Source organism: Cetorhinus maximus, chromosome 22 (assembly GCF_964194155.1).
Source record: "Cetorhinus maximus chromosome 22, sCetMax3.hap1.1, whole genome shotgun sequence".
Lineage (NCBI taxonomy): Eukaryota > Metazoa > Chordata > Chondrichthyes > Lamniformes > Cetorhinidae > Cetorhinus > Cetorhinus maximus.
The window spans coordinates 322,963-350,091 of NC_135900.1; the positions used below are offsets into that span (position 1 = coordinate 322,963).

At 42.9% G+C, this 27,129-nt stretch overlaps 1 protein-coding gene across 8 annotated transcripts in view; it reads right to left on the reverse strand.

Annotated features, from left to right (window-relative positions):
* Positions 1 to 5,402: 5,402 nt before the first annotated feature.
* The window catches only part of osbpl8 (oxysterol binding protein-like 8), a 262,935-nt gene continuing 241,208 nt past the window's right edge, over positions 5,403 to 27,129 (reverse strand). For 6 of the 8 annotated variants that reach the window (XM_078567627.1, XM_078567634.1, XM_078567631.1 and 3 more), the window contains 7 exons: positions 25,651 to 25,740; positions 25,261 to 25,397; positions 21,168 to 21,353; positions 19,541 to 19,694; positions 15,949 to 16,054; positions 13,838 to 13,946; positions 5,403 to 6,822 (listed from right to left, as the gene is read on the reverse strand). In XM_078567627.1, the coding sequence (XP_078423753.1) occupies positions 6,687 to 6,822; positions 13,838 to 13,946; positions 15,949 to 16,054; positions 19,541 to 19,694; positions 21,168 to 21,353; positions 25,261 to 25,397; positions 25,651 to 25,740 (918 nt within the window). In that variant the 3' untranslated portion in view covers positions 5,403 to 6,686. The remainder of the gene's footprint in view (positions 6,823 to 13,837; positions 13,947 to 15,948; positions 16,055 to 19,540; positions 19,695 to 21,167; positions 21,354 to 25,260; positions 25,398 to 25,650; positions 25,741 to 27,129) is intronic. The other 2 variants (XM_078567629.1, XM_078567635.1) reach the window with 1 other exon arrangement.

Sequence of the window (27,129 nt, forward strand, 5' to 3'; positions counted from 1 at the left end):
TTCTTGCTCGTCCAATAGTGAGACAAATGATCTGTCTCAATGATCACTTTCAGCCCAACAATATCACAGAATCACAGAGCAGAAGAGGCCCTTCAACCCATCAAGTCTGCACTGACACGCAAGAAACACCTGACCTACCTACCTAATCCCATTTACCAGCACTTGGTCCATAGCCTTGAATGTTATGATGTGCCAAGTGCTCATCCAGGTATTTTTTAAAGGATGTGAGGCAACCCACCTCCATCACCCTCCCTGGCAGCGCATTCCAGACCATCACCACCCTCTGGGTAAAACATTTTTTCCTCACATCCCCCTAAAACTCCTGCCTCTCACCTTGAACTTATGTCCCCTTGTGAGTGAACCTTCAACTAAGGGGAACAGCTGCTCCCATGAGCCAACCAGTCTCATTGAATTCTATCTTTCACACGAGTGTTTCCAATCGCCACTTTCCAAGAACCCGCCTTGGAATCTTCTCCTAAACGGACGCTTTCTCTCAAACATCTTCCTCAAGGATTCACCTCCAGGGTTTTGAACTCTCCTTCCGATGTTCCTCTCTCCTGGGTCAACAAATGCATTCAAGCTTTCTTCCATACACTCTCTCACCGACTCAGCTTTCACCAGTGCATCACTGCTTCACATGCCCATTGCAAAGAATTACAGACCTTCAATTGCCTCTTTGGACCTTCTGGCTTCTCACAAGCCTTTACATCACTTTGACTCTGCTTCCTGCAGCTTGAAGCCTTTCTCTGCCCCTCACTTACCAGGACCTTTTCCAGATTCCTGTCCTTCCTTTGACTAGAAGGTCAGCTTGGGACTTTTTCCTGTTCCACTCCCCTGATTTCTTGGGAACTTTCTTCTTTAGCTTGGGGCTGGCTATCTGAGCCTTCGAGGCTGCTCCTGCCTGGCAGCTGCTTTAAAACTGAACTCAAAACTGCTGTTTCTAGTTTTCTTGCGTGTATGTCTGTGGGAGGGACCTGCCTCTCTGGATCCTTGTTGCTAGGCAACAGCCCAGTTTCTCTACTCTAGTGTTTGCTTGACTTTTCCTACACTCATAAGCTCCCATTAGAAATGCAGGCACCTTTCAAGTGCAACAAACTTAACTTAACCTTTTATTAACGCATACGGAAATACAAATTAAACTTAAACATTAGTGCTAAAACTCATTCCGAACACCCACAAATACCAATATAACTTACTTAAACTGCCTCTATTTCCTAACAAAGGGTAAATGTGGATAGGATGTTTCCCCTGGCTGGGGTTAGGGGGAGGGGGGCGTTGAGTCTAGAGGCAGGGGACACATTCCCAGAATAAAGGGTAGGCCACTGAAGACCGAGAGGAGGAATTTCTTCAGAGGGTGGTGAACCTTTGGAATTCTCTATCCCAGAGGGCTGTGCAAGCTGTTACTGAGAATGTTCAAGGCAGAGATTTCTGGATACTAATGGCATCAAAAGGTTTGGGGATAGTGCAGGAAAAAATTGTTGAGGTGGATGATCACCATGATGGGATTGAATGGCAGCGCAGGCTTGATGTGCCAATGGCCTACTTCTGCTTCTCTGTTCCTAAAGTGTGGTTATTGTTAGGGGGCCTATAAACTACTCCCACAATTTACCTCTTCCTTTTGCTATTTCTTATCTCTACCCAAACTGATTATACATCTTGAGCTTTAGAACTAAAGTCATCTCTCACTATTGTACTAATGTCATCCTTAATTAACAGAGCAACCTCACTACCCTTTTGTGGCTTCCTGTCCTTTTGAAATGTCAAGTACCCTTGCATGTTCAGGTCCCAGCCTTGGTCACCTTGCAACCACATCTCTAATGGCTATCAGGCCATACATGTTTATTTCTATTTGAGCGACAATTTTTTGTTATGAATGCATTCAGATACAGAGCCTTTAGTTTTGTCTTTTTCCTATTTTTCAAAACTCTGGCCTTATCTGCTGTTGCACTAAGTTTGTACACTCTGTCCCTTCCTACCACACTGTCATTATCCTTATTGCTACCTTGCTCTATTATCTTGTCCTTTTCCTTTAACTTATCGCATCTTCCCTTACTTGATCCCTCACCCCCACTGTTTAGTTTAAAGCCCTCTCTACCACCCTAGTTATACAACTCGCCAGGACACTGGTCTTCAGGTGAAGACCATCCCAATGGTACAGCTCCCATTTTCCCCAATTATGGTGCCAATCACCCATAAATGAAAACCCATTCTTCCTACACGTCTTTGATCCACGCGTTGAATTCCCTAATCTTATTTACCCTATGTCAATTTGCTCATGGCTCAGGTAATAATCCAGAGGTTATTACCTTTGAGGTTCTGCTTTTTAGTTTATTCCCAAGCTGCTCATGCTCCCTATGCAGAAACTCTTTCCTAGTCCTGTCTATGCTGTTGGTACCCATGTGGACCACAACAACCGGATTCTCCCTCTCCCACTGAAAATTCCTCTCCAGCCCAAAGCAGATGTTCTGAACCCTGACACCGGTCAGGCAACACTGCCTTCTGGACTCTCAGCAACGGGGTCTATCCCTTTGACTCTACCATCCTCTTCTTCCACTACATTCCTATTTACTCCCCCCACTTGAATGGTTTCCTGTAACACGGTGCCATGGTCAGTTTGCGTATCCACCCTGTAGCCCCTGCTCCCATCCATACAAGTTGAAAGACCTTCAAAGTTATTGGACAATTGCAAGGGTTGAGCCTCTTCCACTTCTACCTTCTCAATCCACTTACCTGCCTCACTCAGTCACTAGGAGTGTCCCTGGCCACTGACCAAATCAGAAACCCTATCCTAAGGGGTATGGCTACCTTCTGAAATAAAGTGTCCTGGTAATTTTCCCCTTTCTTGATGCATCGCAGTGTCTACACCTCAGTCATCTGAGAGAGAAACTAACCATCTCCCCTTGACATTCAATGGCATCACCATCGCTGAATCCCCCACTATTAACGCCCTGGGGATTACCATTGACCAGAAACTGACCTGGTCTAGCCATATAAATACTGTGGCTACAAGGGCAGGTCAGAGGTTAGGAATCCTGTGGCGAGTAACTCACCTCCTGACTCCCCAAAGCCTGTCCATCACCGACAAGTCAAGAGCGTGATGGAATACTCCCCACTTGCCTGTAATACTCCCCACTTGCCTGTATCAGTGCGGCTCCAAAAGCACTCATGAAGCTTGACACCATCCAGGGAATAGCAGCCCGTTTGATTAGTACCCCCTCCACTACTGATGCACAGTGGCAGCAGTGTGTGTCATCTACAAGATGCACAGCAGCAACGCGCCAAGGCTCCATCAACAGCACCTTCTAAACCCATAACCTTTGCCACCTAGAAGGATAAGGGCAGATGGTAGGAACACCACCTGCAAGTTCCCCATCAAGCTACGCATCCTCCCAACTTGGAAATATATCACTGTTCCTTCACTGTCGCTGGGTCAAAATCCTGGAACTCCCTCCCTAACAGCACTGTGGGTGTACCTACACCAAATGGACTGCAGCGGTTCAAGATGGCTGCTCACCACCACTTTCTCAAGAGCAACTAGGAATGGGTAACAAATGCTGGCCTAGGCAACGAAGCCCAAATCCTGCAAAAGAGTTAAAAAAAATTTATGTGAAAAAGCAAAAAAGCTTACTTATAATTTTAATAAATAATGCATTACCTGTACCTAGATTCATTTTGGCAGGAAGAATGTGGAGAGACAGCATAAATTAAAGGGAGAATCTCTAAAGGGGGTCCAGGAACAGAGGGACCTCGGTGTATATGTACAAAAGTCATTGAAGATGGCAGGGCATGTTGAGAGAGCAGTTAATAAAGCATACGATATCCTAGGTTTTATTAATAGAGGTATTGAGTACAAGGGTAAGGAGGTCATGTTGAACTTGTATAAGACAGTTAGGCCTCATCTAGAGCACTGCATCCAGTTCTGGGCACCATACTTGAGAAAAGATGTGAAGGCATTGGAGAGAGTACAGAGGAGATTCATAAGAACGATTCCTGGGATGAAGAACTGCAGCTATGAGGAAAGATTGGAGAGGTTGGGACTGTTTTCCTTGAAAAAAGGAGGCTGAGAGGAGACTTGATAGAGGTGTTCAAGATCCCGAGGGGTATGGACAGGGTAAATAGTGAAAAACTGTTCCCACTCAAGGGAACACCAAGAACTAGTGGGCACAGATTCAAAATAATGGGCAAAGGGAATAGAAGTGGAGTACTGCATGCAGTTCTGGTCACCACATTATAGGAAGGATGTGATTGCACTGGAGAGGGTGCAGAGGAGATTTACCAGGATGCTGCCTGGACTGGAGGGTCTGAGCTATGAGAAAAGATTGGATAGGCTGAAGTTGTTTTCCTTGGAGCAGCCAAGGTTGGGAGGGGACCTGATAGAGATGTATAAGGTTATGAGGGACATAGATAGGGTGGATAGGAAGGCACTTTTTCCATTAGTAGAGGGGTCAATAACCAAGGGGCATAGATTTAAGATGAGGTAGAAGGCTAAGAGGGGAGTTGAGAAGAAATCTTTTCACCCAGAGGGTGGTGGGAGTCTGGAACTCACTGCTTGAAAGGGTGGTTGAGTCAGAAACTCTTGTAACATTTAAGAAGTATTTAGATATTCGCTTGCATTGCCATTGCCTCCAGGGCTATGGGCCAAGCGCTGGAAAATGGGATTAGTGTAGTCAGATCTTTGTTGACCGGTGCAGACACGATGGGCCGAATGGCCTCCTTCTGTGCTGTAAATGTCTATGAGTCTAAGTGATGTGAGGAAAAACTCTCTCACTCAAAGGTGGTTGGGGTCTGGAACGAACGTCCTGAAAGGGTGGTGGAGGCAGGTTCAATTGAGGTATTCAAAAAGGAATTGGATTGCTACCTGAAAAGAAAGAATGTGCAAGGTTACGGGGATAAGGCAGGGGAGTTGGATTCGGTAGAATGCTCTTTCAGAGAGCCACTGCAGACTCGATGGACCGAATGGCCTCCTTCTGCACTGTAAAGATTCTGTGACTTGGCTCTCCCATACTTTTGTTTCTTCCCTTTATTTGTTTGATATTGAAAGACTGAGATGGATCTGCACCCCACCCACTACCACAAGCCATAATAAACCTTTCCCTTCTTAAGTTCCAAGATGACATCAAACAGGATCAATGCTGTAGCACTTCAATTTGACTGGGACAAAATGCCAAATTTCAAGGTCTTTCTGTCTGCAGAATCATCTAATACATTTGGTGGCCAAAATGGTGATCATAAATCTTTATTAAATTAGTGATCATAAATATTGTCTTGCAAATGGTTATTAAAGGAGTGAGACCCTAAGTACTAGATACGCATCTCTTCTACCGTGACTTTAGTACATTAGCAACTCATACTTAACCAAAAGTAAACTTCATAAGGGAAATAAATGGAAGTGACTGTGCTGCTACATCCATTTGTTTAGATATTTTATTGGTTTAGTGAACCTTGTGAAAATACAGAAATTTATGGAAACAAAGAACTTTGATAAATCTTAGTTAACAAAAGGCTGTTTTATGAATAAATACGTAGATAATATTGATAAAACATTCACATGATCCTACCAATGGTTTTCCTCAATCACACATGTCCAACTTCTTTTAATACATAAAAAAGTACAACACTGGTCCTTATAAGCATAATCAGTTTTTTCTAACAGTCACCATAGGTTTTAATGCAACAATAACATTTGGAAAGACGCTGGTTTAAACATGTGCTAGATTTGCAGAAATAACCTTTGTATAGTACATCCAGAATCAGAATTACAATGCAATCGTGTTATATGCAATAGGTTGGGACGGACAAAAGAAAAGTTACATACAACCCCAGATTGCACATAACAGGAATAACTGATGCGAAATAAACTCAACTTAAAGATATGTTTAGATTAATTTTACTATAAATGACCAGAATAAAATCTGACTTTACAAGCTACCATACAGGTATTAATGGCAGTGTTAGGTCATGACAACTTGAGACATTAAAATAAACTTAAAGACCAAACTCCACATTTGGAATGTTATAAGGCTTTTTTCCCCTATGGCACAGCCCAACATATTTGTTATTAGCATATACTGAATACCAGTGTGAAGTCATCCAGAAGGCACTGCTTTACATTCATCCAGCATCCTGCCCCTACAGAATACATTTTGACCTTTTAAATACAAATATACTTCGGACCCTGCTAAAAGTAATTTAATCCAAACTGAACATGTACGCTAAACTTACTTGTCTCTCTTAAGGGACTGTAACATTCATAAATGAAGCATTGGTTAACAGGGAATACTAGAAACAGCATTCAGAAATTGTTGAAAATGCACTTCTGTATTTCTGCTGTTAGTGGTATTCGAACATTTGCACATTATTTAGTATATGGCTTCTGCTAAAACTGGCTTAACTACAGCAGTTGTAAAAATTGATCCTTGTACCTAACCAGTTATGTATGGAGCATGAGCGAGCGTGGAGTGTTTTTTTAAAGCATTGTATTTCATTGTAAGATAATTAAATATACATAATATAATACATGAAATGAAAAGTTTTCAAAGCACTTTGTCATCAAATTAGAAGCATATTTAGTCCCACATAATGTCTGGCACCCTTACAGTCAGAGATCCACATGTGATGAAGAACGATCCTTCAGAAAGCTGATCCTGCTCACTCCAATATATGGCTTTGTTTGGTTCTGGTCATGGTTAATTGAATATGGAGTTAATAATAATCTGAAGGAGGATGAGGAAGAAAATAACCACATAGTCTCTGTGTTGCAAAAGGGAGTGATTTGCATTAGTCTGGCTTGCTGTTGTTCGATTCCGTAGAGCTGTCAAACTTCTAAAGCAAAGAATGCACCTTTTAGTCCAGCAAATGCATATGTACTGGGTTTCATGAATATTTCTAGCATAGCGTAAAATTTAAATATTAAGTGCTAAATTATATTTAACTTTTGGATACATAGCTATACAGACTCACTGAACCATGATATTCCCAACGAATTTTACACCAACAGTTACTATCTTTTGCATCTTTACCGTCCTAGACTTTATACGTGTTACATTTATCACCTGGGTTGGTGGTGATATTGGGGAAGTACTGGACTTTTTAAAAAATTCGTTCACGGGATGTGGGCATTGCTATCTAGGCCAGCATTTATTGCCCATCCCTAATTGCCCTTAAGAAGGTGGTGACCATGATATGCAGGGGTAGAAGTAGGCCACTCGGCCCATTGAGTCTGCACCGCCATTCAATGAGATCATGGCTGATCTAATAATCTTCAACTCCACTTTCCTGCCTTTTCCTCATAACCTTTGCTTCCTTGGTTAAAAATCTGTCTATCTCAGCCTTGAATACACTTAATGGCCCAGCCTCTACAGCCCTCTGTGGTCAAGAATTCTACAGATTAACTACTCTCTGAGAGAAGAAATTCTTCCTCATCTGTCTTAAATGGGTGACCCCTTACTTTGAGATTATGCCCTCTGGTCTTAGACTCTCCCACAAGGGGAAACAACATCTCAGCATCTTCCCTGTCAAGTCTCTAAGAGTCTTATATATTTCAATAAGATCACCTCTCATTCTTCTAAACTCCAATGAGTACAGGCCCAACCTACTCAACCTCTCCTCATAAGGAAATCCCTCCACGCCTGGGATCAACCTAATCAATCTTCTCTGGACTGCCTCCAATGCCAGTATATCTTTCCTTAGATAAGGGGACCAAAACTGTTCACAGTATTCTAGGTGAGGTCTAACTAGTGCCTTATATAGTTTTAGCAAGACTTCCCTATTTTCATACTCCATTCCCTTTGAAATAAAGTCAAACACTCCATTTGCCTCCCCTATTACCTGTTGAACTTGTATGTTAGCTTTTTGGGATTCATGCATGAGGCCCCCAAATCCCTCTGTGCTGCAGCTTTCTGCAGTCTTTCTCCATTTAAATAATATTCAGCTCTTCTATTTTTTCTGCCAAAGTGCATAACCTCATATTTTCCCACATTATATTCCATCTGCCAAGTTTTTGCCCATTCACTTAACCTGTCTATATCCCTCTGTAGACTCTTTGTATCATCCTCACCACTTGCCTTCCCATCTATTTTTGTGTCATCTGCAAACTTGGCGATAGTACTTTCATTTCCCTCATCCGTCATTAATATATATATATATAGTAAATAACTGTGGCCCCAGCACTGATCCCTGTGGCACTCCACTAGTTACAGGTTGCCATCCTGAAAATGCTCCCTTTATCCCATCTCTCTCTCTTCTATTAGTCAATCCTGTATCCATGCTAATATACTACTCCCAAAACCATGGGCTCTTATCTTATTAGCTGACTTCTTGAACTGCTGCAGTTCATGTGGTGTAGGTACACCCACAGTGCTGTTAGGGAGGGAGCTCCAGAATTTTGACCCAGCGACAGTGAAGGAACGGTGATAAATTTCCAAGTCAGGATGGTGAGTGGCCTGGAAGCGAACTTCCAGGTACGGGTGTTGATGTAGGGGATTCAGTGATGGTAATGCCATTTAATGTAAAGGGGCGATGGTTAGATTCTCTCTTGTTGGAGATGGTCATTTCCTGACACTTTGTGTGGCGCGAATGTTACTTGTCGGCACAAAGTGTGGATATTGTCCAGGTCTTGCTGCATTTGGACATGGACTGCTTCAGTATCTGAGGAGTCACGAATGATGCTGAACATTATGCAATCATCAGCGAACATCCCCACTTCTGACCTTATGATGAAAGGAAGGTCACTGATGAAGCAGCTGAAGATGGTTGAGCCGAGCACACTACCATGAGGAACTCCTGCAGTGACGTCCTGGAGCTGAGATAATTGACCTCCAACAACCACAACCATCTTCCTTTGTGTTAGGTATGACTCCAACCAGAGTTTTCTCCGATTCCCATTGACTCCAGTTTTGATCGGGCTCCTTGATGCCACACTTGGTCAAATGCGGCCTTAATGTCCAGTGCAGTCACTCTCACCTCAGAAGTTCAGCTCTTTGGTCCATGTTTGAACCAAGGCTGTAATGAGGTCAGGAGTTGGTGATCCTGACGGAACCCAAACCGAGTGTCAATGAGCAGATTATTTCTAAGTAAGCGCCACTTGATAGCACTGTTGATGACACCTTCCATCAATTTCCTGATGATCGAGAGTTGGCTGATGGGGTGGTAATTGGCCAGGTTGCATTTGTCCTGCTTTTTGTGGATTGGACATGCCTGGGCAATTTTCCAGATTGCCGGGTAGATCCTAATGTTGTAGCTGTACTGGAACAGCTTGGCTAGATGCGCAGCAAGTTCTACAGCACAAGTCTTCAGTAGTAATGCTGGAATATCAGGTCCCATTGCCTTTGCACTATCCATGCCTCCATCTGTTTCTTGATATCACATGCAATGAATTGAATTAGCTAAACACTGGCATCTGAGATGCTGGGGACCTACGGAGGAGGCTGAGATGGGTCATCCACTTGGCACTTCTGGCTGAAGATTGTTGCAAATGCTTCAGCCTCATTCTATGCACTGATGTGCTGGGCTCCTCCATCATTGAGGATGGGGATATTTGATGAGCTTCCTCTGCTACTGAGTTGCTTAACTGTCCATATCGTTCATGACTGGATGTGGCAGGGCTGCAGAGCTTGGATCTGATCCATTGGTTGTGGAATCACTTAGCTCCGTCTATCATTTGCTGCTTGGCACGCAAGTAGCCCTGTGTTGTAGCTTCACCAGGTTGACACTTGACTTTTAGGTATGCCTGGTGCTGCTCCTGGCATGCCCTCCTGCACTCTTCATTGAATCAGAGTTGATCCCCTGGCTTGATGGTAATGGTAGAGTGAGGGATATGCCAGGCCATGAAGTTACAGGTTGTGGTTGAGTACAATTCTGCTACTGCTGATGGACCACAGTGCCTCATGGATGCCCAGCCTCGAGTCACTAAATCTGTTCGAAATCTATCCCATTTAGCACAGTGGTAGTGCCACACAACATGATGGAGGGTATCCTCAATGTGAAGAAGGGACTTCGTCTCCACAATGACCATGGGGTGGTCACTCGTGCTGACACTGTCAGAGGCGGATTTATTTGCAACAGGCAGATTGGTGAGGGTGAGGTCAATTAGGTTTTTCCCTCTTGATGGTTCCCTCAACAATTACCGCAGACCCACTCTAGCAGCTATGCCATTTAGGACTCAGCCATCTCAGTCAGTAGTGGTGCTACTGAGCCATTCTTGGTGATGGACATTGAAGTTACCACTCAGAGTACATTCTGCACCCTTGCCACCCTCAGTGCTTCCTCCAAGTGGTGTTCAACATGGAGGAGCACTGATTCATCAGCTGAGGGAGGGCGGTACGTGGTAATCAGCAGGAGGTTCCCTTGCCCATGTTTGACCTGATGCCATGAGGCGTCATGGGGTCCGGAGTTGATGTTGAGGACTCCCAGGGCAACTCCTTTCCGACTGTATACCACTGTGCGGCCACCTCTGCTGGGTCTGGTGGGACACGACATGTCAAGGGATGGTGATGGTGGTGTCTGGGACGTAATCTGTGAGGTACGATTCCGTGAGTATGAAGATGTCAGGCTGTTGCCTGACTAGTCTATGAGGCAGCTCTCCCAATTTTGACACTAGCCCCCAGATGTTAGTAAGCAGGACTTTGTAAGATCGACATGGCTGAGTTTGCCGTTGTCATTACCCAAGTCGATGCCGAGTGGTCTGTCGGTTTCATTCCTTTAGACTTTGTAGCGGTTTGATACAACTGAGTAGCTTGCTAGGCCATTTCAGAGTCAACCTGGGATCACATGGTAAGGACAGCAGATTTCCTTCCCTGAAGGCTATTAGTGCATCAGATGGTTTCTTTTTGATTATTAGACTTTTAATTCCAGATTTTTATTGATTTCAAGTTCCTGTCTGCCATGGTGCGTTTCGAACCTGGGTCCCCAGAGCATTCCCCTGGGTCTCTGGATTACTAGTCCAGTGACTACACCACTGCCTCCCCACAATTTGACACTTACCCATAGAGGGAGGTGGGTAGAGGAATAGGAAGGAGGTGGCAGAGAAAGCAGACAGGGAGAAAGAGGGAGCTGGGGAGAAGGCAGAGGAAGATGCAAGTATATAGCACCATTAATGCAGAAAACATTTCCATTTCTTTTTATTCGTTCATGGGATGTGGGCATCTTGGAGAGTTGCTGCAGTGCGTCTTGTAGCTGGTACACACTGCTACCACTGTACACCAGTGGTGGAGGCAGTGAATGTTTAAGGTGGTGGATGGGGTGCCAATCAAGTGACCTGTTTTGTCCTGAATTGTGTCGAGCTGTCTGAGTGTTGTGGGAGCTGCACTCACCCAGGCAAGTGGGGAGTATTCCATCGCACTCCTGATTGGTGCCTTGTAGATGGTGCACAGACTTGGGGAGTTGGGAAATGAGTTACTCACCACAAATTCCCAGCCTCTGACCTGCTCTTGTAGCCACAGTATTTATATGGCTAATCCAGTTCAGTTTCTGGTCAAGGGTAACCCACAGGATGTTGATAGCGGGGGATTCAGTGATGGTAATGCCATTGAATGTCAAGGGGAGATGGCTGGATTCTCTCTTGTTGTATTCATTGCCTGGCACTTGTGCAGTGCAAATATTACTTGCAACTTATCAACCCAACCCTGGATGTTGTCAACGTCTTGCTGCATTTCCACATGGACTGCTTCAGTATGAGGAATCTCGAATGGTGCTGAACACTGTGCAATCGTCAGCGAACATCCCCACTTCTGACCTTATGATGGAAGGAAGGTCATTGATGAAGCAGCTGAAGATGGTTGGGCCGAGGACACTACCCTGAGGAACTCCTGCAGTGATGTCCTGGAGCTGAGATGACTGACCTCCAACAACCACAACTATCTCCCTCTGTACTTGGTATGACGACAGAGGGAGCTTTCTTCGATTTCCAAAAGCAGTGAAAGGACAAAGGATTGAGAATCAAATTATGACGGGGAAGTTAGAAATAACTGGTCATGCAGCATTAGCACAGTAATCTATAACTTGGATTCTGTTCAATATCTTATTCAAGTTAACAGAACAGACAGTGGCCCTGACAGCAAATTAGTTTCAGTACTTAGTGTGACGTCATTTATAAATTGTGTAAATTGGAAGCATGGCTTCATTTGTTAACAATGACCCTGCCATATTTTTAACTTATATCACTTCATGTTTTGGATATTAGCTGAAATCTCAGTAACATTTTGGCCCAGGTAGCTTACAAGTGCCAGGGGGATCCACCTAGCAAAAGTTTAAAGGTTCACCTCAAATTGCTCACCAGTTTAAGGAGTGTAACACAGACATGATGGTAGGAAGCATTAAAGTGGAATTACAGTAGCTTCAAAACCTATTATAGGCCCAAAACAGGGAATATGAGGAATATTGATTTATTTTTCAAATATAAATAAAGCTCCCAAATTGATTTTTACCAGAACAGGGCGAGATAAGTGGGTCAATGTCTGCCATTGGGTCTCCATAGATGCCATCAATTGTACACTGTGATTGCCTTATCAAAGATATGGTTCTATGGGTCAGGGAGGGCTCTGCTGTCCTCCAGTGGTCAGCTGAGGGCACTTCAAACTCAATCAATGCAGAGGAATAATGCAGAACTTTACAGCATCTGAGGTGGAACTCCAAACTTGGGCATGGAACTGAGGGATGAGTTTGATGTGAAACAACTGTGCTAGCAAAAGCCAGTAGGGGGTTTATAGCTCATGACATAATGCTATCTTATTTTACCAACTGTAAATATGAGAGGTCCTCTCGATATCATCATCCATGAGATGAAAGGAAATGAAATCAATTAAAAACAGACTTATTACAGCACAGAAAGAGGCCATTTGGCCCATCACATTCATGCCAGCTCTCTGTGGAGCAATCCAGTCAGCTCCAGTACTTCACTCCATCCCTACAGCACTGCAAGTTGATTTCCCTCAACTGCCCATCAATTTTTTTTTGAAACCATTGATCATGTCCACTTTCACCACCCTTGTGGGCAGGGAGTTCCAAGTCTTTACCACTTGCTGCATAAAAAAAGCTCTTCCTCACATCCTCTGCCCCGTATCTCTTGCCCAAAACCTTAAATCTGTTCCTGTCTGCAGTTCCTGTTTGTTGCTGATGACCTGCACTTCCATAACAACAGGCCCAGCAGCCTGATGCTTGGGGTGGAAGAAAGCAAACATTCAGTTTCTGATTACTATCCTGTGTTGTGGAGTGAAAAAGGAAGTGAGAAAGCTTTGCTCTCTTTCCAGCATAAAGAACCAGCACTTTGCTGGTGCAAACCTGGAATCTGTTTGTGTCCATGAAACCACTTCCCAACATCAGTTATTATCTACAAATTTGGAAGCATGTTGTACAATGTGGAACCTATTAAAGAAATCTGTTTAATTTTCAGTGCCATAAACTATCCCATGGGAGATGAATAGAATTTTGAGGCTACTCTGTCTTAAAATTATTTTTCAGATTACAACATTCTTAGGACATGACTTTTTTTGTGAATCAATATAATCACACTGATTGGACAATACTGCAGTCCTGAATTTTAATTTTTTCAGATAGGGCAGTCGACACTGTGCTACATTGGAACAATATAGTAGGGCTCATTTTTTAGTCTCTATACTTTTTTTTCCATCACTAGATGCTGTCACCATTCTACTTGCCAATATTAGTAGTAAAACTTCAAAATTTGCTATTTACTGTCAATTGTTAATAATATGAGTCCCCCAAATCAACTGTAAGTGAATCATCTACCTTTACAGTCTTGGTGAGGCCAAGAACTGTCTTTGGAGGAAACCTGCATTCTAATGACACAGAGTTCTCTTACAATTTAATACCCATTTCATACCTATTGATCTCCTCCTGTGCATGTTTTATTGAATCTATGGCACTCAGAAGTTCACTAAGATCACTTGCTTTCTTCCTCAATCTTGTGCTGTGCTTCGTTGTCTTTTGTTCTGCAAGAAATGTATGGAGTCTTATAATAGCAAACATCATGGCTAAGAGAAACTGAGACAGCTGCAGGATAAAACAAATCAAAGCCTCAATCTCGCATGGTGCCTCTCATGGCAAATACTAAACATCTTTAAATTTAGCAACAACGTGCCTTTACATAGTGCCTATAACGCAGTAAAACATCCCAAGCTGCTTCACAGGCGGGTAAATCAGATAAAAACTGACACCGAATTAAAGAGGAATATTCCGAGGGATTGGCTAAAAGCTTCACCAAAGCAATAGTTTTTAAAGGAGGTGGTATGGGGTGGAGAGGTTTAGGGAGGGAATTCCAGAGCTTAGGGCCCAGGCAGCTGAAGACTGGGTGGCCAAAGGTAGGGCAAAGGAAGTAGAGGAGGCACAAGAGGTCAGGATTGGAGAAGTCCTTAATTTTCAGAAAGTTGCAGAGTTGAAGGAGGTTACAGGGATAGGGAGGGGTGAGGCCATAGAGGGATTGTAAAGTCAGAGACTAAAGAAATCAGTTGCTAAACACTTGGGTATTCCACTCAGCACAAGTCTTCAGGAAATGGCTTTTCATCAATCTCTCCCTCAGAAGGTGCTTGATTGCTTCTAGTCACCACCATGCCTTTTCTTATAATTTAAAGAGCTTAAAGGTGGTATCAGTATGTAATTTCCCTCCCTTATATAGAAAAGTCCCTTGTATGAGTGAATCCAAATGTCTTGAGATTGGAATTCAAATTTCAGCGCTCTCACTGGGGATCTAATGATTTATCACTGTACCTGCAGGGTGATTATAATTTCTGAAAAATAAAAACAAACACTAGGGTGGCGTCACAGTAACGCAAGCAACAGGTCATTTATCCAAGGTCAGATGATCACAGGTCCGAGGCAGAGGCAGCTGTCACATGAATCTACAAACCTCAGTCAGAAGGCTATAGAAAACTCTGGATTAGGCCACTGGGTGGAATTCTGCACAGTGTGGTGGGGAGAGCAGAAGAAAATCTAAATTAACATTAGCCTTAATCTGTGCCTTTGTGCTTCTCTAAAGAGCAGATCTGTCATGTGGGGAAGCACAGCTGCCTCAGGCTGACCCACACTCCGGCATGACAAGCCAGTGTAATGACAAACAGCAGGCAACCAGAGAAGAGAAAAAAGGAGAACAACTACTATGAGGTTTAATTTCTTATTGGGTTGCTATTCTTGGCATGGATTAGTAAAGGTAAACAATTTGAGGAAAAGCAAAATTGTGCAGATGCTGGAAATCTGAAATAGCTGCAGAAAGTACTGGAAATACCCAGCAGGTCAGGTTGGATTTGTGGAGAGAGAAAGTGTTATGTTTCAGGTCAACCCTGCCAGACCTGCTGAGTATTTCCAGCATTTTCTGTTTTTATTTGAGGAAAGACATGTTTAGCCATTTGTCATTCAATTAAGAGTGCTGAGTGTCAATTGTATAAATTAAAGATAAATACATACGGGTGTGGGGTGGGTGTTGGGGGGGGGGTACTCATTGGATAATTAATTGTGCACTCACCCTCCCTCCACCGATGAGCCCATCTATTACAGTACCTCTTTAAGGGGTGGTTCATCAGTTAATTAGTTTATTTGATTGTACTCAGAAGAGTATAAAGAGATACTTATTGACCTGATATTGGGTTGTAGCAGAGTTAGGGACTATACATTTGTATCATTTCGCTTTGTGAATAAATATAAAACTGAGTAAAAATTTTGACTTCTGGTCTCCTTCTTCACCAAGTTTAACACCGAGGAGTAAACAGTAGCAGCATGTTGGTAGTGCACGCATTGGCCCGTAGATTTATGCCTGATTTTTCTGACCACGTACTCTTGTTTGTGTTTCTGTACAGTTGAATGGGTGGTGTTGCATGGTATGGGTTTGAAGAGAAAGCCTGAAAATCATTAAAAATAAGACAAATGGAGGAGCTTAACTCTGTCTAATACCTAAGTTGGAGAGGGAAGTTTGGGGGAAGAAAAGACAGAGAGCAAACTCACTTTCACTCTCCGACGAATCCTGCTGATCCAGCTCTGGACTGGAGCAGCCACTTTCAGGACTCTGTTGCCCACTGTGCTTACTCCGGGTACGTTTTTGTGCAGAAACCTACGACAATCAAATAGAACATAATCAACATCATAAATATGTCCAGCTTTTCATAAAAAAGCTCCTTCTTATAACGTGCCAAAAAGTAGATATTTTTCCTCAAAAATTGGTCCAATGATTGTCAAATCATTAAATATAGATTTGTACAGATTGTGATTTCCTCACACAGGAGGCAAAACTCTGTTGCCATTTGATGTGTAAAACCCAATAGCTGTGCATCAAACAGAACACCATGGTTAACATTTGTCAAGAGTGACATAATAGCAGAAGGGAAGGTGCCTCTGCTGACAGACACCTCTTGGATGAATTTCGTTTTCATTGAGTGCGTTTTTCTTACTCTTACATGGGATGAGTGTTGCTGGCTGGTTCAGCATTTTTTGGTAATTCCTAATTGCCCTTGAGAAGGTGGTGGTGAGCTGCCTTCTTGAACTGCTGCAGTCCATGTGGTGTAGGTACACCCACAGTGCTGTTAGGAAGAGAGTTGGAGGATTTTTACCCAGCTTTGCAGGGAATTTAAATTTTTATTCATCTTTTAGTGTGTCCAATAGGTCGATGCGATGTATCTAGTGTGTGGATGGAGAGAGCTACCATGACTGTTTCTGTCTGCTAGCTTGTTTCTCATTTGCAGCCTACACTGCTGGCTAGCAGCAGTATGAACAAGACAGCCAAATTTATAAGTCTCTCACTGTCAGCACACAGCCACTGCGTCGACAAATCCTCAGCTGTGCCTCCTCATGGAAACTGGGTCCCTTGTGGCCCCAGGCTAAAGTTTCCGAGGAAGTCTGAGGAGGTTTGGCCCCCAGACGCGCAATCTACAGGAACACTGATGAACCAAGCGCCCAGCTATGACAAATCGCTCCACTGCCTGTGGATACCTTGGGAGAGTTGAAGGCTAAGGGAGTAAACCCTGATAAAAAATCTGGAGTAGAGTCCAAAGGTGGCCTGATGTCAAAATATGTTATCTTTCCAGCAACTCCTGCAACCAAGCCAGTGCCAAACATAGTGTCCTGCATTCCTCTGGACTCAACTGAGAAGGTCAAGTGGGAGACCCTGATGTTTGTGCCCTGGAGAGGACACATCAGTATTGTTGCAGATCGTTAACACAACACAGGGGACACGAGTGATAAGCCCAACTCGATTGCTGTAGTGAATGGGTGCTACAGTCTGTCTCTGATGGTAGGCGGCCATCGTGTCCCACTGGTCAGCCACCAACCACTTCAAGTCAGGCAGTCCTGACTAGTAAGGGGCTGACTCATCTGCTTCAATGGTCTTGGAACTTAGAGTCTCTGCTCAACAAGAGGACAGAATCCATTGCACCAGGTAAAAAAATTGAAATAAGTGAAAATAAAGGGCTTGAGTATTGTTGAAAAACGAGTCTTTCATCGTGCACTCACCAGGACACTTTGCAAGAATACCAATATAAGGGTAAAAGGACAATTCATACTGTATGTGAAGAGTGTACTGATTGATTGGGAAATGGACTCTGGTTGGTAGAGGCATTGCCATGGACAACGCACAAGTGATGGTGACTGACAGTTAACTGCCAAGCATTGTTTGAAATTTAAGCCAGCCAGCTTAACACCAATTGGTCAAGGCATTGACCTGAGGAATGAGTCAGTGAATGGCTGTCACTTATTTTTGTTTAGCTGAAACAGATGCAATGTGTGTCCATGTTCTTTCTGTCTGCAAATGCGCCACACTGCAAATCTGAGTGACAATCTTAAATTGGTTGTCAGTGTAATTCTTAGCACACTGAGGATTATTTAGCAAATGTTGTCCAATCGCGGTTCACATCTAATGTTGGACACTGTGTTTTGAGTTTTGCAATCACGGCTGGTTGGGTATAGTCTGTACTTTGCCTGTTGCGAACAGAGGCTGGGACATGCTGTCTCATACGACCCGCCCTAGTCTTTGGGATGTACGGCTTACATACCTAGCATCACACTGGCACTGAGATTCATATACCACATTACTCATTTGTGAGATAGGCAGAACGTCTTTTTGGCTTGACGGCAGCATCCTGAAGTTTTTTCATTCAAAGCAGAAAGGCCGTCCTTATATCAATGTCAGCCACTGCCTACCCAGATAAAACCAACAGTTCTTCAACTCAATTGAAAAGGTGCTCTCTGACATTCCCACACAGTGCAGAAGCAAAATGGAGCATACTGTCTTTCTCTGCAGTAAATGTGGCAGACTGCCACGCAAGAGTGCGGCTCCTGAGTCACACCACGCGATGCTTTACACAGTTGACCACCACAGCGCAACCATCATCTTACAAAATGGAAGGCTGCCATAAAATTCACCTCTTACATCCTGCTTCAGTAACACAGTTAGAGACAGGATAAATATTACTTCCTGCTATCCCAATCTAGATGGGACCCTGAACACTTGTATCAGAGTGCAATTCCATTGGCCACATCTGTCACCTTGTCAATAATTTGAAAGACATAAAGGATAAAGGGAACACGTGCTTGGGAACACCATCACCTCCAAATCACGTACACTAATCCAACTTGGAACTGTATTATGTCTGGTCCTTCTACTGGGTCAAATTCCTGGATCTCCCTCCCTAACAGCACAGTGGGGGCACCTTCACCACATGGGCTGCAGCAGTTCAAGAAGGTAGCTCACACCCACCTTCTCAAGACAATTAGAGATGGGCAATAAATGCTGGCTCTGCTAGTAATGCCCACATCCCATGAATACATTAGAATTTAAAAAGAGCACTGAAAGTCAGTAATGTTTAGAAAAGATGATCTAATTTCAGAATATATTATAATCACAAGTTATTAGATATACAAAAGAATGTTTCAGTAACATTAAAGACCAAAGACCATAATATTTCTAAAATATCAACAAATCGCTTACAGTTAGGCATATACGCTTCTTACCCACATTTCTATACAGTCACTATTCTTGGTATTGGTCGAACCACTGACGGGTTGTGACACGTTTCCCCAAAGGCAGCAAAGTAATTGTAAAGAGCAACATTTGGGGCAGCTGTCTGGTTTGCTTTGCAGCCGAGTGTGACATGATGCTGCTGCCCACCATCTTTGGTCAACAAATGAGAGGGCAGAGGGGGTCGGGAGAACAGAGGGTGGGATGAAATTATTCACAAGTATATTGATTGCCATGCTTAAATGGCATACTTTGAGAAGGAAAGAAAAAATATTTCAAAGTTCTTGTAAAGTAGTTTCATGAAAGAGGAATAATAACTGGGTAGACCAAATTCAGTAAAAACAGCATGAAAAACAATCTCCAGCAGTTATATATTCCTAAAAGTAACAGTGAGGCTCAATCATTTTGTTTATTTTCAAGTCTAAGGGGTTTTCATCTGAAAAACTAACAGCATCACAGAATTTCACTGATGGCCAAATGGATGGGGGAGAGGAAGAAAAAATGGTTTGAAGAGGAAAAAAATTGCGTTTGAGATATGAATGGGCACCAATAATAATAAATTTGGCATTACACAATCTTAAAACCTACCTGACGCTTGTAATTGTCTTTCCTTCCCCCTTGGTTACTGAGACTAATTATACTGGCAGAACGTACCATTGGAGTTCGGTGCCAAACTTTTGACTGGATGACACCTTCTTTTTCATATTGAACGAGGTCATTCAGTGGGTCCCAGGGTCTGGTGCTGCATGCAATAAAATACACTATATAATTAGTTATCAGGCAAAATTATTTTGATCTTAGGATATAATACAATTCATTGACCAGGAAATGAACTGGACTAGCCATTTAATACTTTGGCTACAAGAACAGGTCAGAGGCTGGAAATTCCACGCTGAGTAACTTCACCTCCTGACTCCCCAAAGCCTGTCCACCATCTACAAGGCACAAGTCAGAAGTCAGGAGTGTGATGGAATACTCTTCACTTGCCTGGATGGGTGCAGCTCCAACAACACTCAAGAAGCTTGACACCATCTAAAGTAAAGCAGCCCGCTTCCTTGGCACCCCATCCACTACCTTAAACATAAATTCCCTCCAACACTGGCACACAGTGGCAGCAGTGTTTACCATCTACAAGATGCATCACAGCAATTCACCAAGGCTCCTTCGACAGCATCTGCCAAAACTCCAACCTCTACCACCTAGAAGAAAAAAGGCAACAGATACATGGGCACACCACCACTTGCAAGTTCCCCTCCAAGTCACTCACCATCCTGACTTGGAAACATATCGCCATTCCTTCACTGTCATTGGGTCAAAATCCTGGAACTCCCTCCCTAAGAGCACTGTGGGTGCACCGACACCACATGGCCACATAGACTGCAGCTGTTCAAGAAGGTGGCTTACCACCAGCTTTTCAAGGGCAGTTAGGGATGGGTAACAAATGCTGGCCTAGCCAGCAATACCCACATTCCAAGAATGAACGTAAAAACAAAAAGAATCCCCATAATCACAGTTTGACAATAACGTGATGCGTTCCACACTTACAAAACCAAGGCAAAGGAGGCACAAAAGTGAAGGAAAGGACATTGACAGAAGTTTGCATTTAAACGTCATTTTATTCTATCTTTCAGAAACATCTGAAAATGTTTTGCACACAATTTTCTTTCAAGTGTATAGACGAACACAACAGCCATTTCACACTCAGCAAAGCTGCATAAACAGCAATGAGGCAGGTGGCCTGTTAATTTATTATTGGTGCTGAGTGTAACTTAGTGCAAACTCCCTGCTCTTCACATAATGCAGAGCTAGTGGATTTCACAAGGCCACCTGCCCAGGAGACCACAGTCTGAACTACTAACTCCTAACTGACTCTTTCAAAGATCCAGCACAGATGTGATGGTCTGAATGGCCTTCACCTGAGCTGTATAATTCTATCACCTACACTCTCTTAATGGAAGACTGTTTTTCCATGAATGAAGGAGGGAAACTGAGGGAAGGGTTATGCAATGAAATTTTACCTTTGCAGATATTACAATAAAGACACTGGAAAGGTCATGCAAAGAAACTCTGGCATACCTTTCTCTGCAGATGTTAGGAGAGACCTGTTTCAGCACATTGATATTTAACAGTGTAGAACAGAAATGCATACTGTTCTTTACTCAATATTCCATGGCATAAGGAGATCAAAAGTAAAAATAATTTTTCGAAGGCTTACTCTGCGTATTTGTATTGCCAATCTCCAGTAACTAGATCTTGTTCAAACAAGCGAGGAATCCATTCCTCTCCCTTTGCTTTCCGCTGTTTGGCAGCTTGACGTTGAGCTTCTTCCAGGACAAACTTTTCACTCGTAGCTTCATTCTGGTCCTTGTTATGTATTGCACAAGTTACAAGCTGCCACAGTCTAAGGAGATGTCCACAGAAGGAAGACAAATACAATGACTGAAAATTAAACACTTACTTCAATAGCGTTTGATATTTTATTAAACTTCAGTGAATGGAATTATATTAAATGTAGCTGAGATTCTGAATGAAGTCTTAGCAGACCAGGATTATTAAAAATAACCATTCATCCAAGGCTCTTGTCAACTGAACTAGAATGCAACTTAAGAATTAAAATGTCTTGTCAATGAGATAGAATATTTTATTGATGACCAATTACTGTACATAATTAATGACAGCTTCAAAAATTCAGTTATCAAGGACCATATACAACAGGCAGCATGTACCATTTGGGCAATTTCAATTTTAATATTTCCTGCCATTTAATGGCTTTTTAAAGCACAATGGAAAGAACATATTTCAACAAGTATGTGCATGTAGATATGACTATAGAGTACTGCAGGCAGACAAAGTGGTGGAAATGGAAATCTTATTTAGAACTCTTGCTTGGTCATAGAGTTATACAGCACAGAAACAGGCCCTTCGTGTCTGCACTGGCCATCAAGCACCTATCTATTCTAATCCCATTTTCTAACACTTAGCCCGTAGCCCTGAATGCAATGGCATTTCAAGTGCTCATCTAAATACTTCTTAAATGTTGTGAGGGTTCCTGCCTCTACCACCCCCTCAGGCAGTGTGTTCCAGATTCCAACCACCCTCTGGATGAAAAAAGTTTTCCTCAAATCCCCTCTAAACCTCCTGCCCTTTACCTTAAAACTATGCCCCCTGGTTATTGACACCTCCGCTAAGGGGAAAAGTTTCTTTCTACCTATTCTATCTATAATTTTGTATACCTCTATCAGGTCCCCCCTCAGCCTTTTCTGCTCTGAGGAAACCAACCCCAGCCTATCCAGTCTCTCTTCATAGCTGAAACGCTCCAACCCAGGCAACATTCTTTCTCCATCCCTGGCTATCCTCTTGAGAATTTTGTAAGTTTCAATTAGATCACCTCTCATTCTTCTAAACTGTAAAGAATACAGGCCCAGTCTCCTCAATCTTTTCTCACAGGGCAATCCCACCATCTCAGGAATCTGTTGCACTCCCTTCTATGGCAAGTACATCGTTCCTTAGGTATGGGGACCAAAACTGAACACAATACTCCAGGCGCAGTCTAGCCAAGGTTCTACATAATCAAAGCAAGACATCTTTACTCCTGTACTCAAGTCCTCTTACGATAAAGGCCAAAATATCGTTTGCCTTTCTAAACTGCTTGCTGCACCCACATGTTAGCTTTCAGTGACTTATGAACAAGGGCACCCAGGTTCCTTTGGACATCAACACTTCCTAATCTCTCACCATTTAAGAAATACTCTGCACCTCTGTTCCTCCTACTAAAGTGGATAACATCACACTTATCCACATTATATTCCATCTGCCATGTTCTTGCCCATTCATGTAGCCTGTCCAAATCCCCATGAAGCCTCTTTGCATTATCCTCACAACACGCATATACATATATTGTTTTGTGTCACCTGCAAACTTGGAAATATTATACTCTGAATAAGCATCATACACACTTGAAATGTCAACTCTGTTCCTCTCTTTACAGATGATGTCAGACCTGAGTTGTTCCAGCATTTTCTGTTTTTGTTTGTGTTGGAAATATATTTGGTCCCCACATCAAAAGCATTGATATAGATTGTGAAATACTTACAGAAAAATGCCAGCAAGGGTGCAAAATTGCTCCTAACTGGGACCATATTTATCATGCCTCTATGGAACGGTCTGCTGATCTGATTCTCAGCCCACACCTGGGAAAGTTCCCAAGCGGCAGGAATCCATCAAGAAGCTGTCCTGATGTGGCTCCCGCATATTTTCCCAGCTCCCCTGTCTCCAAGCTCACCATCATGGGGCCGGCAAAATTCAGCCAAATGGTGTGAGAGATATTTAGGAAATACCAAGGCAGATTAAAAATTGCTCACTCTTTACTGGGGAAAATTTGCATTCTTAGTAACTTTTCACTCAGTGCCCTTTTGAAAAAAAATTGTGTGAAACCACTTTGCTTTATAACAAAATCCCTAAATGCCATCCCAAGCCTTTCTGTAGAAAAATGGTCAAAACATTCCAAAATGTGACAATATCTATATTTCACCCAACTTACAAAATAAGGACAAGTTAAATGCTGACTTTGCATAATTTTCCCTTTGGAGGAAACCCAGATAGCATTTGGCTTTCAAGTCACATTATGCTGCATGCTAAAACTAAAGCATTTTACATTTTTCTTTTGCAATTGCCCAAAAGCTCTTTTTACATCAATTCAATAGACATTCTCACTTAGTTGAAATGTGGAAAAGCTTCATTGTAGTTAACTAGCTGGACCTAATTATCAGACAGTGGGGGCAGGGACTGCCATTAAATTTGCTAAATATTTAAATTTCAGCCAGGTATGAATAGCAAGTAATTAGAAAGGCAAAAAGAATGTTGGCCTTTGCTGCAAGGTCGGTGGGGGAAGGTGGGGAGGTTGAGTATAAAAGTTGGGAAGTCTTGCTACAACTGTACAGAGCATTGGTGAGACCGCACCTGAAGTACTGTGAATAGATTTAGTCTCCTTACTTAAGGAGGGATATATTTACAATGGAAGCAGTTCAGAGAAGTTTCACTAGGTTGATTCCTGGGATGAAGGAGTATCTTATGAGGAGAGGTTGAACAGGCTGGGCCTGTACCCGTTGGAGTTTAGAAAAATATGAGGTGATCTTTTTGAAACATATGAAATTCTGAGGGGGCTCGACAAGGTAGATGTTGAGAGGATGTTTCCCTTTATGGGAGAATCTAGAGCTGTGGGTGGGGGGCACAGTTTAAAAATAAAGGGCTGGATTTTACCCTCCCCCGTCAGTAAGGGGGCATGTAAAATCCAGTGGGTTGCCCTCCCGCCACCGACCTGCCTGCCCCGACCTGTCTGAAATTTTACCGGGGGTGGAGGAGGCATCTGGCGGCCTCCCACCCCTGTCTTATTGAGGTCCTCAAGTAGCCAATTAATGGCTACCTCAGGGCCTCATCCTGCTGTTGCCTTTATTTTACCTACAGCTGGGAGAGGCCCATGCCACGTGGGAAGCCCAGCAGCTTTAGCTGCGCGGGCTGGTGTCGGGCAAGGTGGGGTGTGGGTAGACCTCCTCTGTGGATCCCCTCAGCCCATCAGAGACACCCCCACCTCAAGGCTCGCCTTTAACCCTCCCCTCAGTCTCTTGAACACAGTCTCCCAACCCCCTCACCCATTTCCTTGAGAACACTGACCCTGGACTTACTTGGGCTCCTCGGTGTGGTGGGCCTGCCTGTAGTCCCAGCAGTGGCCATTGCTCCCAGTTGACCCAGCTTGGACTTCTGAGCTGTCAACCATCTGATTAGAGCTCGGGGCAGAAGTCTTGTCTTAAAATAATTAACGCTTCTCCCAGAGGACCGCAGTGCCCTGTTAAATCCAGCCCAAGTAGGCTCCCATTTAAGAAGGAGATGAGGAGAAATTTCTTCTCTCAGAGGATCATTAGTCTTTGGAATTCTCTTCCCCAGAGAGAAGTGGAGGCTGAGACATTGAATATGTTCAAGGCACAGTTAAACAGATTTTTGGCCTACAAGGGAGTCGAGGGTTATGGGGACAGGCAGGAAAGTGGAGTTAAGGTCACAATCAGATCAGCCATGATCTTATTGAATGGCAGAGCAGGCTCGATGAACCTAATGGCCTACTCCTACATCTTATATTCTTATGGATATGCCCAGAAGAAAAGGTAATTGTTGCTGCAGTTCAGATGCAGCATTAGATTCATATATTTAATTAGACAGGATCGAAACCAAAGTGATTCAGCTGGTTCTTTTGAATCTAAAAAGCAGATTATTGTCAAAGTAAACTGAAATGGGGAACAGTGGAAGAACAGCCTTACTTTGCTGACTCCATGTCTTCCTGTTCATCAAAGAGCACAGTACACCTGGTTAGTCTCTGTTGTCGGATTTCAGGCGTAGGGTTCCAGAATACTTCTGATACACCAGTCTTTTTGTCATTAATCATTACTTCACCATCCTATAAATTGTTTAAAAAGTAGAAAATAATCTAGTTAATTAAAATTTAACTGCAAATATAACAAAATGATTTAAATACATTTGAAATTCTTTCAAATGATGAATTAAAACAAATTACTGTATTTCTAGAATATTTACTTTCTAATACCTTTTTATAAGTAGCACAGTCCAGGTTAGATTATTTGTAATTTATATTCTTTCAATAATATTTTCAACGTTAAAAAATTACTACAAATATACATTGCACTACTCACCCAGTGCCCTTGCAGAGTAGCCAAAACTTCTGACCCCAACTTGATTTTTCCAACTATCTGGTTAACATTGTTGCTGTTGCCTAAAAATGGCTGTAGATATTACAATTATTGACCAAACAGTACTGATATGTAAAGATATCACAATAATATGACCATTTTTGGTGTGCAGGCAGTTTTCATTTAAAGCTGAGATAGCATTGCCAGCTTAATTTTTGTAGTGTTAAGTTTCAAACACTTTGCTTTTAGGATCACAGGAAATTGCAACTGATCTGCTCCCACCTGGTGAAAGCCCCAACTTCAGTCATCTTAGTGTTTCTAATTACAATGACAGAATTTAGAAACTCATCACATGGGGGTGTTTAGCCATGAACTCTATTAGTAAGCTTATTTTAAATACCAAATTCTTGCCTTGACAACACCTGCACAGCAAATGTAATGAAGATTCAATTTAATTCACAAGAGGCATGCAATTTATCAATTAGACTAAATGGTCAATAACATTTTGGAATATTAGTGTTTGGGTTTTAACATTTGTATATTTATCTTACTCAACGACTGTTATGTTGAAACCCAAATTAAGCTGAAACTTTGTTTAATTTCCAAAGTAAACGTACGATTTTGGTAATGATAATTTCTGTGCATTGGCTCATCTGTACGCTAGACAAAGGATCATCATCAGTACAAACAACCGTTTATCAACAATTATTCCGAAGAAGAGTCATTCGAGTTGAAACATTAACTCTGTTTTTCTCTCTACAGATGCTGCCAGGCCTGCTGAATTTTTCTAGTTTTTAATCTTAAACAATTGTTTATTTCCTTTAAGAAAACAATTTCTTTATGTAAAACATGAGTATAAAGTATATTAGCCAGAACTTTTCCATTGGTGAGTTGGGGTGGGGCCCGCTCGCCGAGGGGAAAATGACGCAGGGGGCAACTCCCAACATCATCCCACCCCATTTAAATATTCAGGAAAGCGGGCGGAGGGACAGCGAAATCAGCTGCCCGCCCACCGACCTGTCCATGGCCAATTGAGGCCATTGACAGGATAATTAAGCCACTTAAAGGACCTGCCCGTCCAACCTTAAGGCTGGCGGGCAGGCCAGGAGCCCCAGCGGGCTTCTGAAAAAACATGAAACCTCATCGACTGGCGGATGAGGTTTCATGTCTGTTTAAAAAATCTTTAATAAAGTTTTTGTCATATTTATTAACATGTCCCATCTCGTGTGACATTGTCACATGAGGGGGACATGTTAATAATTTTTTTATTTGTCTATTATTGAAGTTAATAAACCTTTCACCGATCTCCCTGAGACAGCACTGAGTCTCAGGGAGCAGTGCGCACTTTGACAGATGGGGAATCCCTCCCCCCCGGGACAGGAAGCACAGCTTCCCATCAGGCGGCCCGCTGGGTGGGCCTTAATTGGCCCACCCACTTAAAATAGCGGTGGGGCCCGTTTCGGCGGTGGAGTTCGGCTGCCC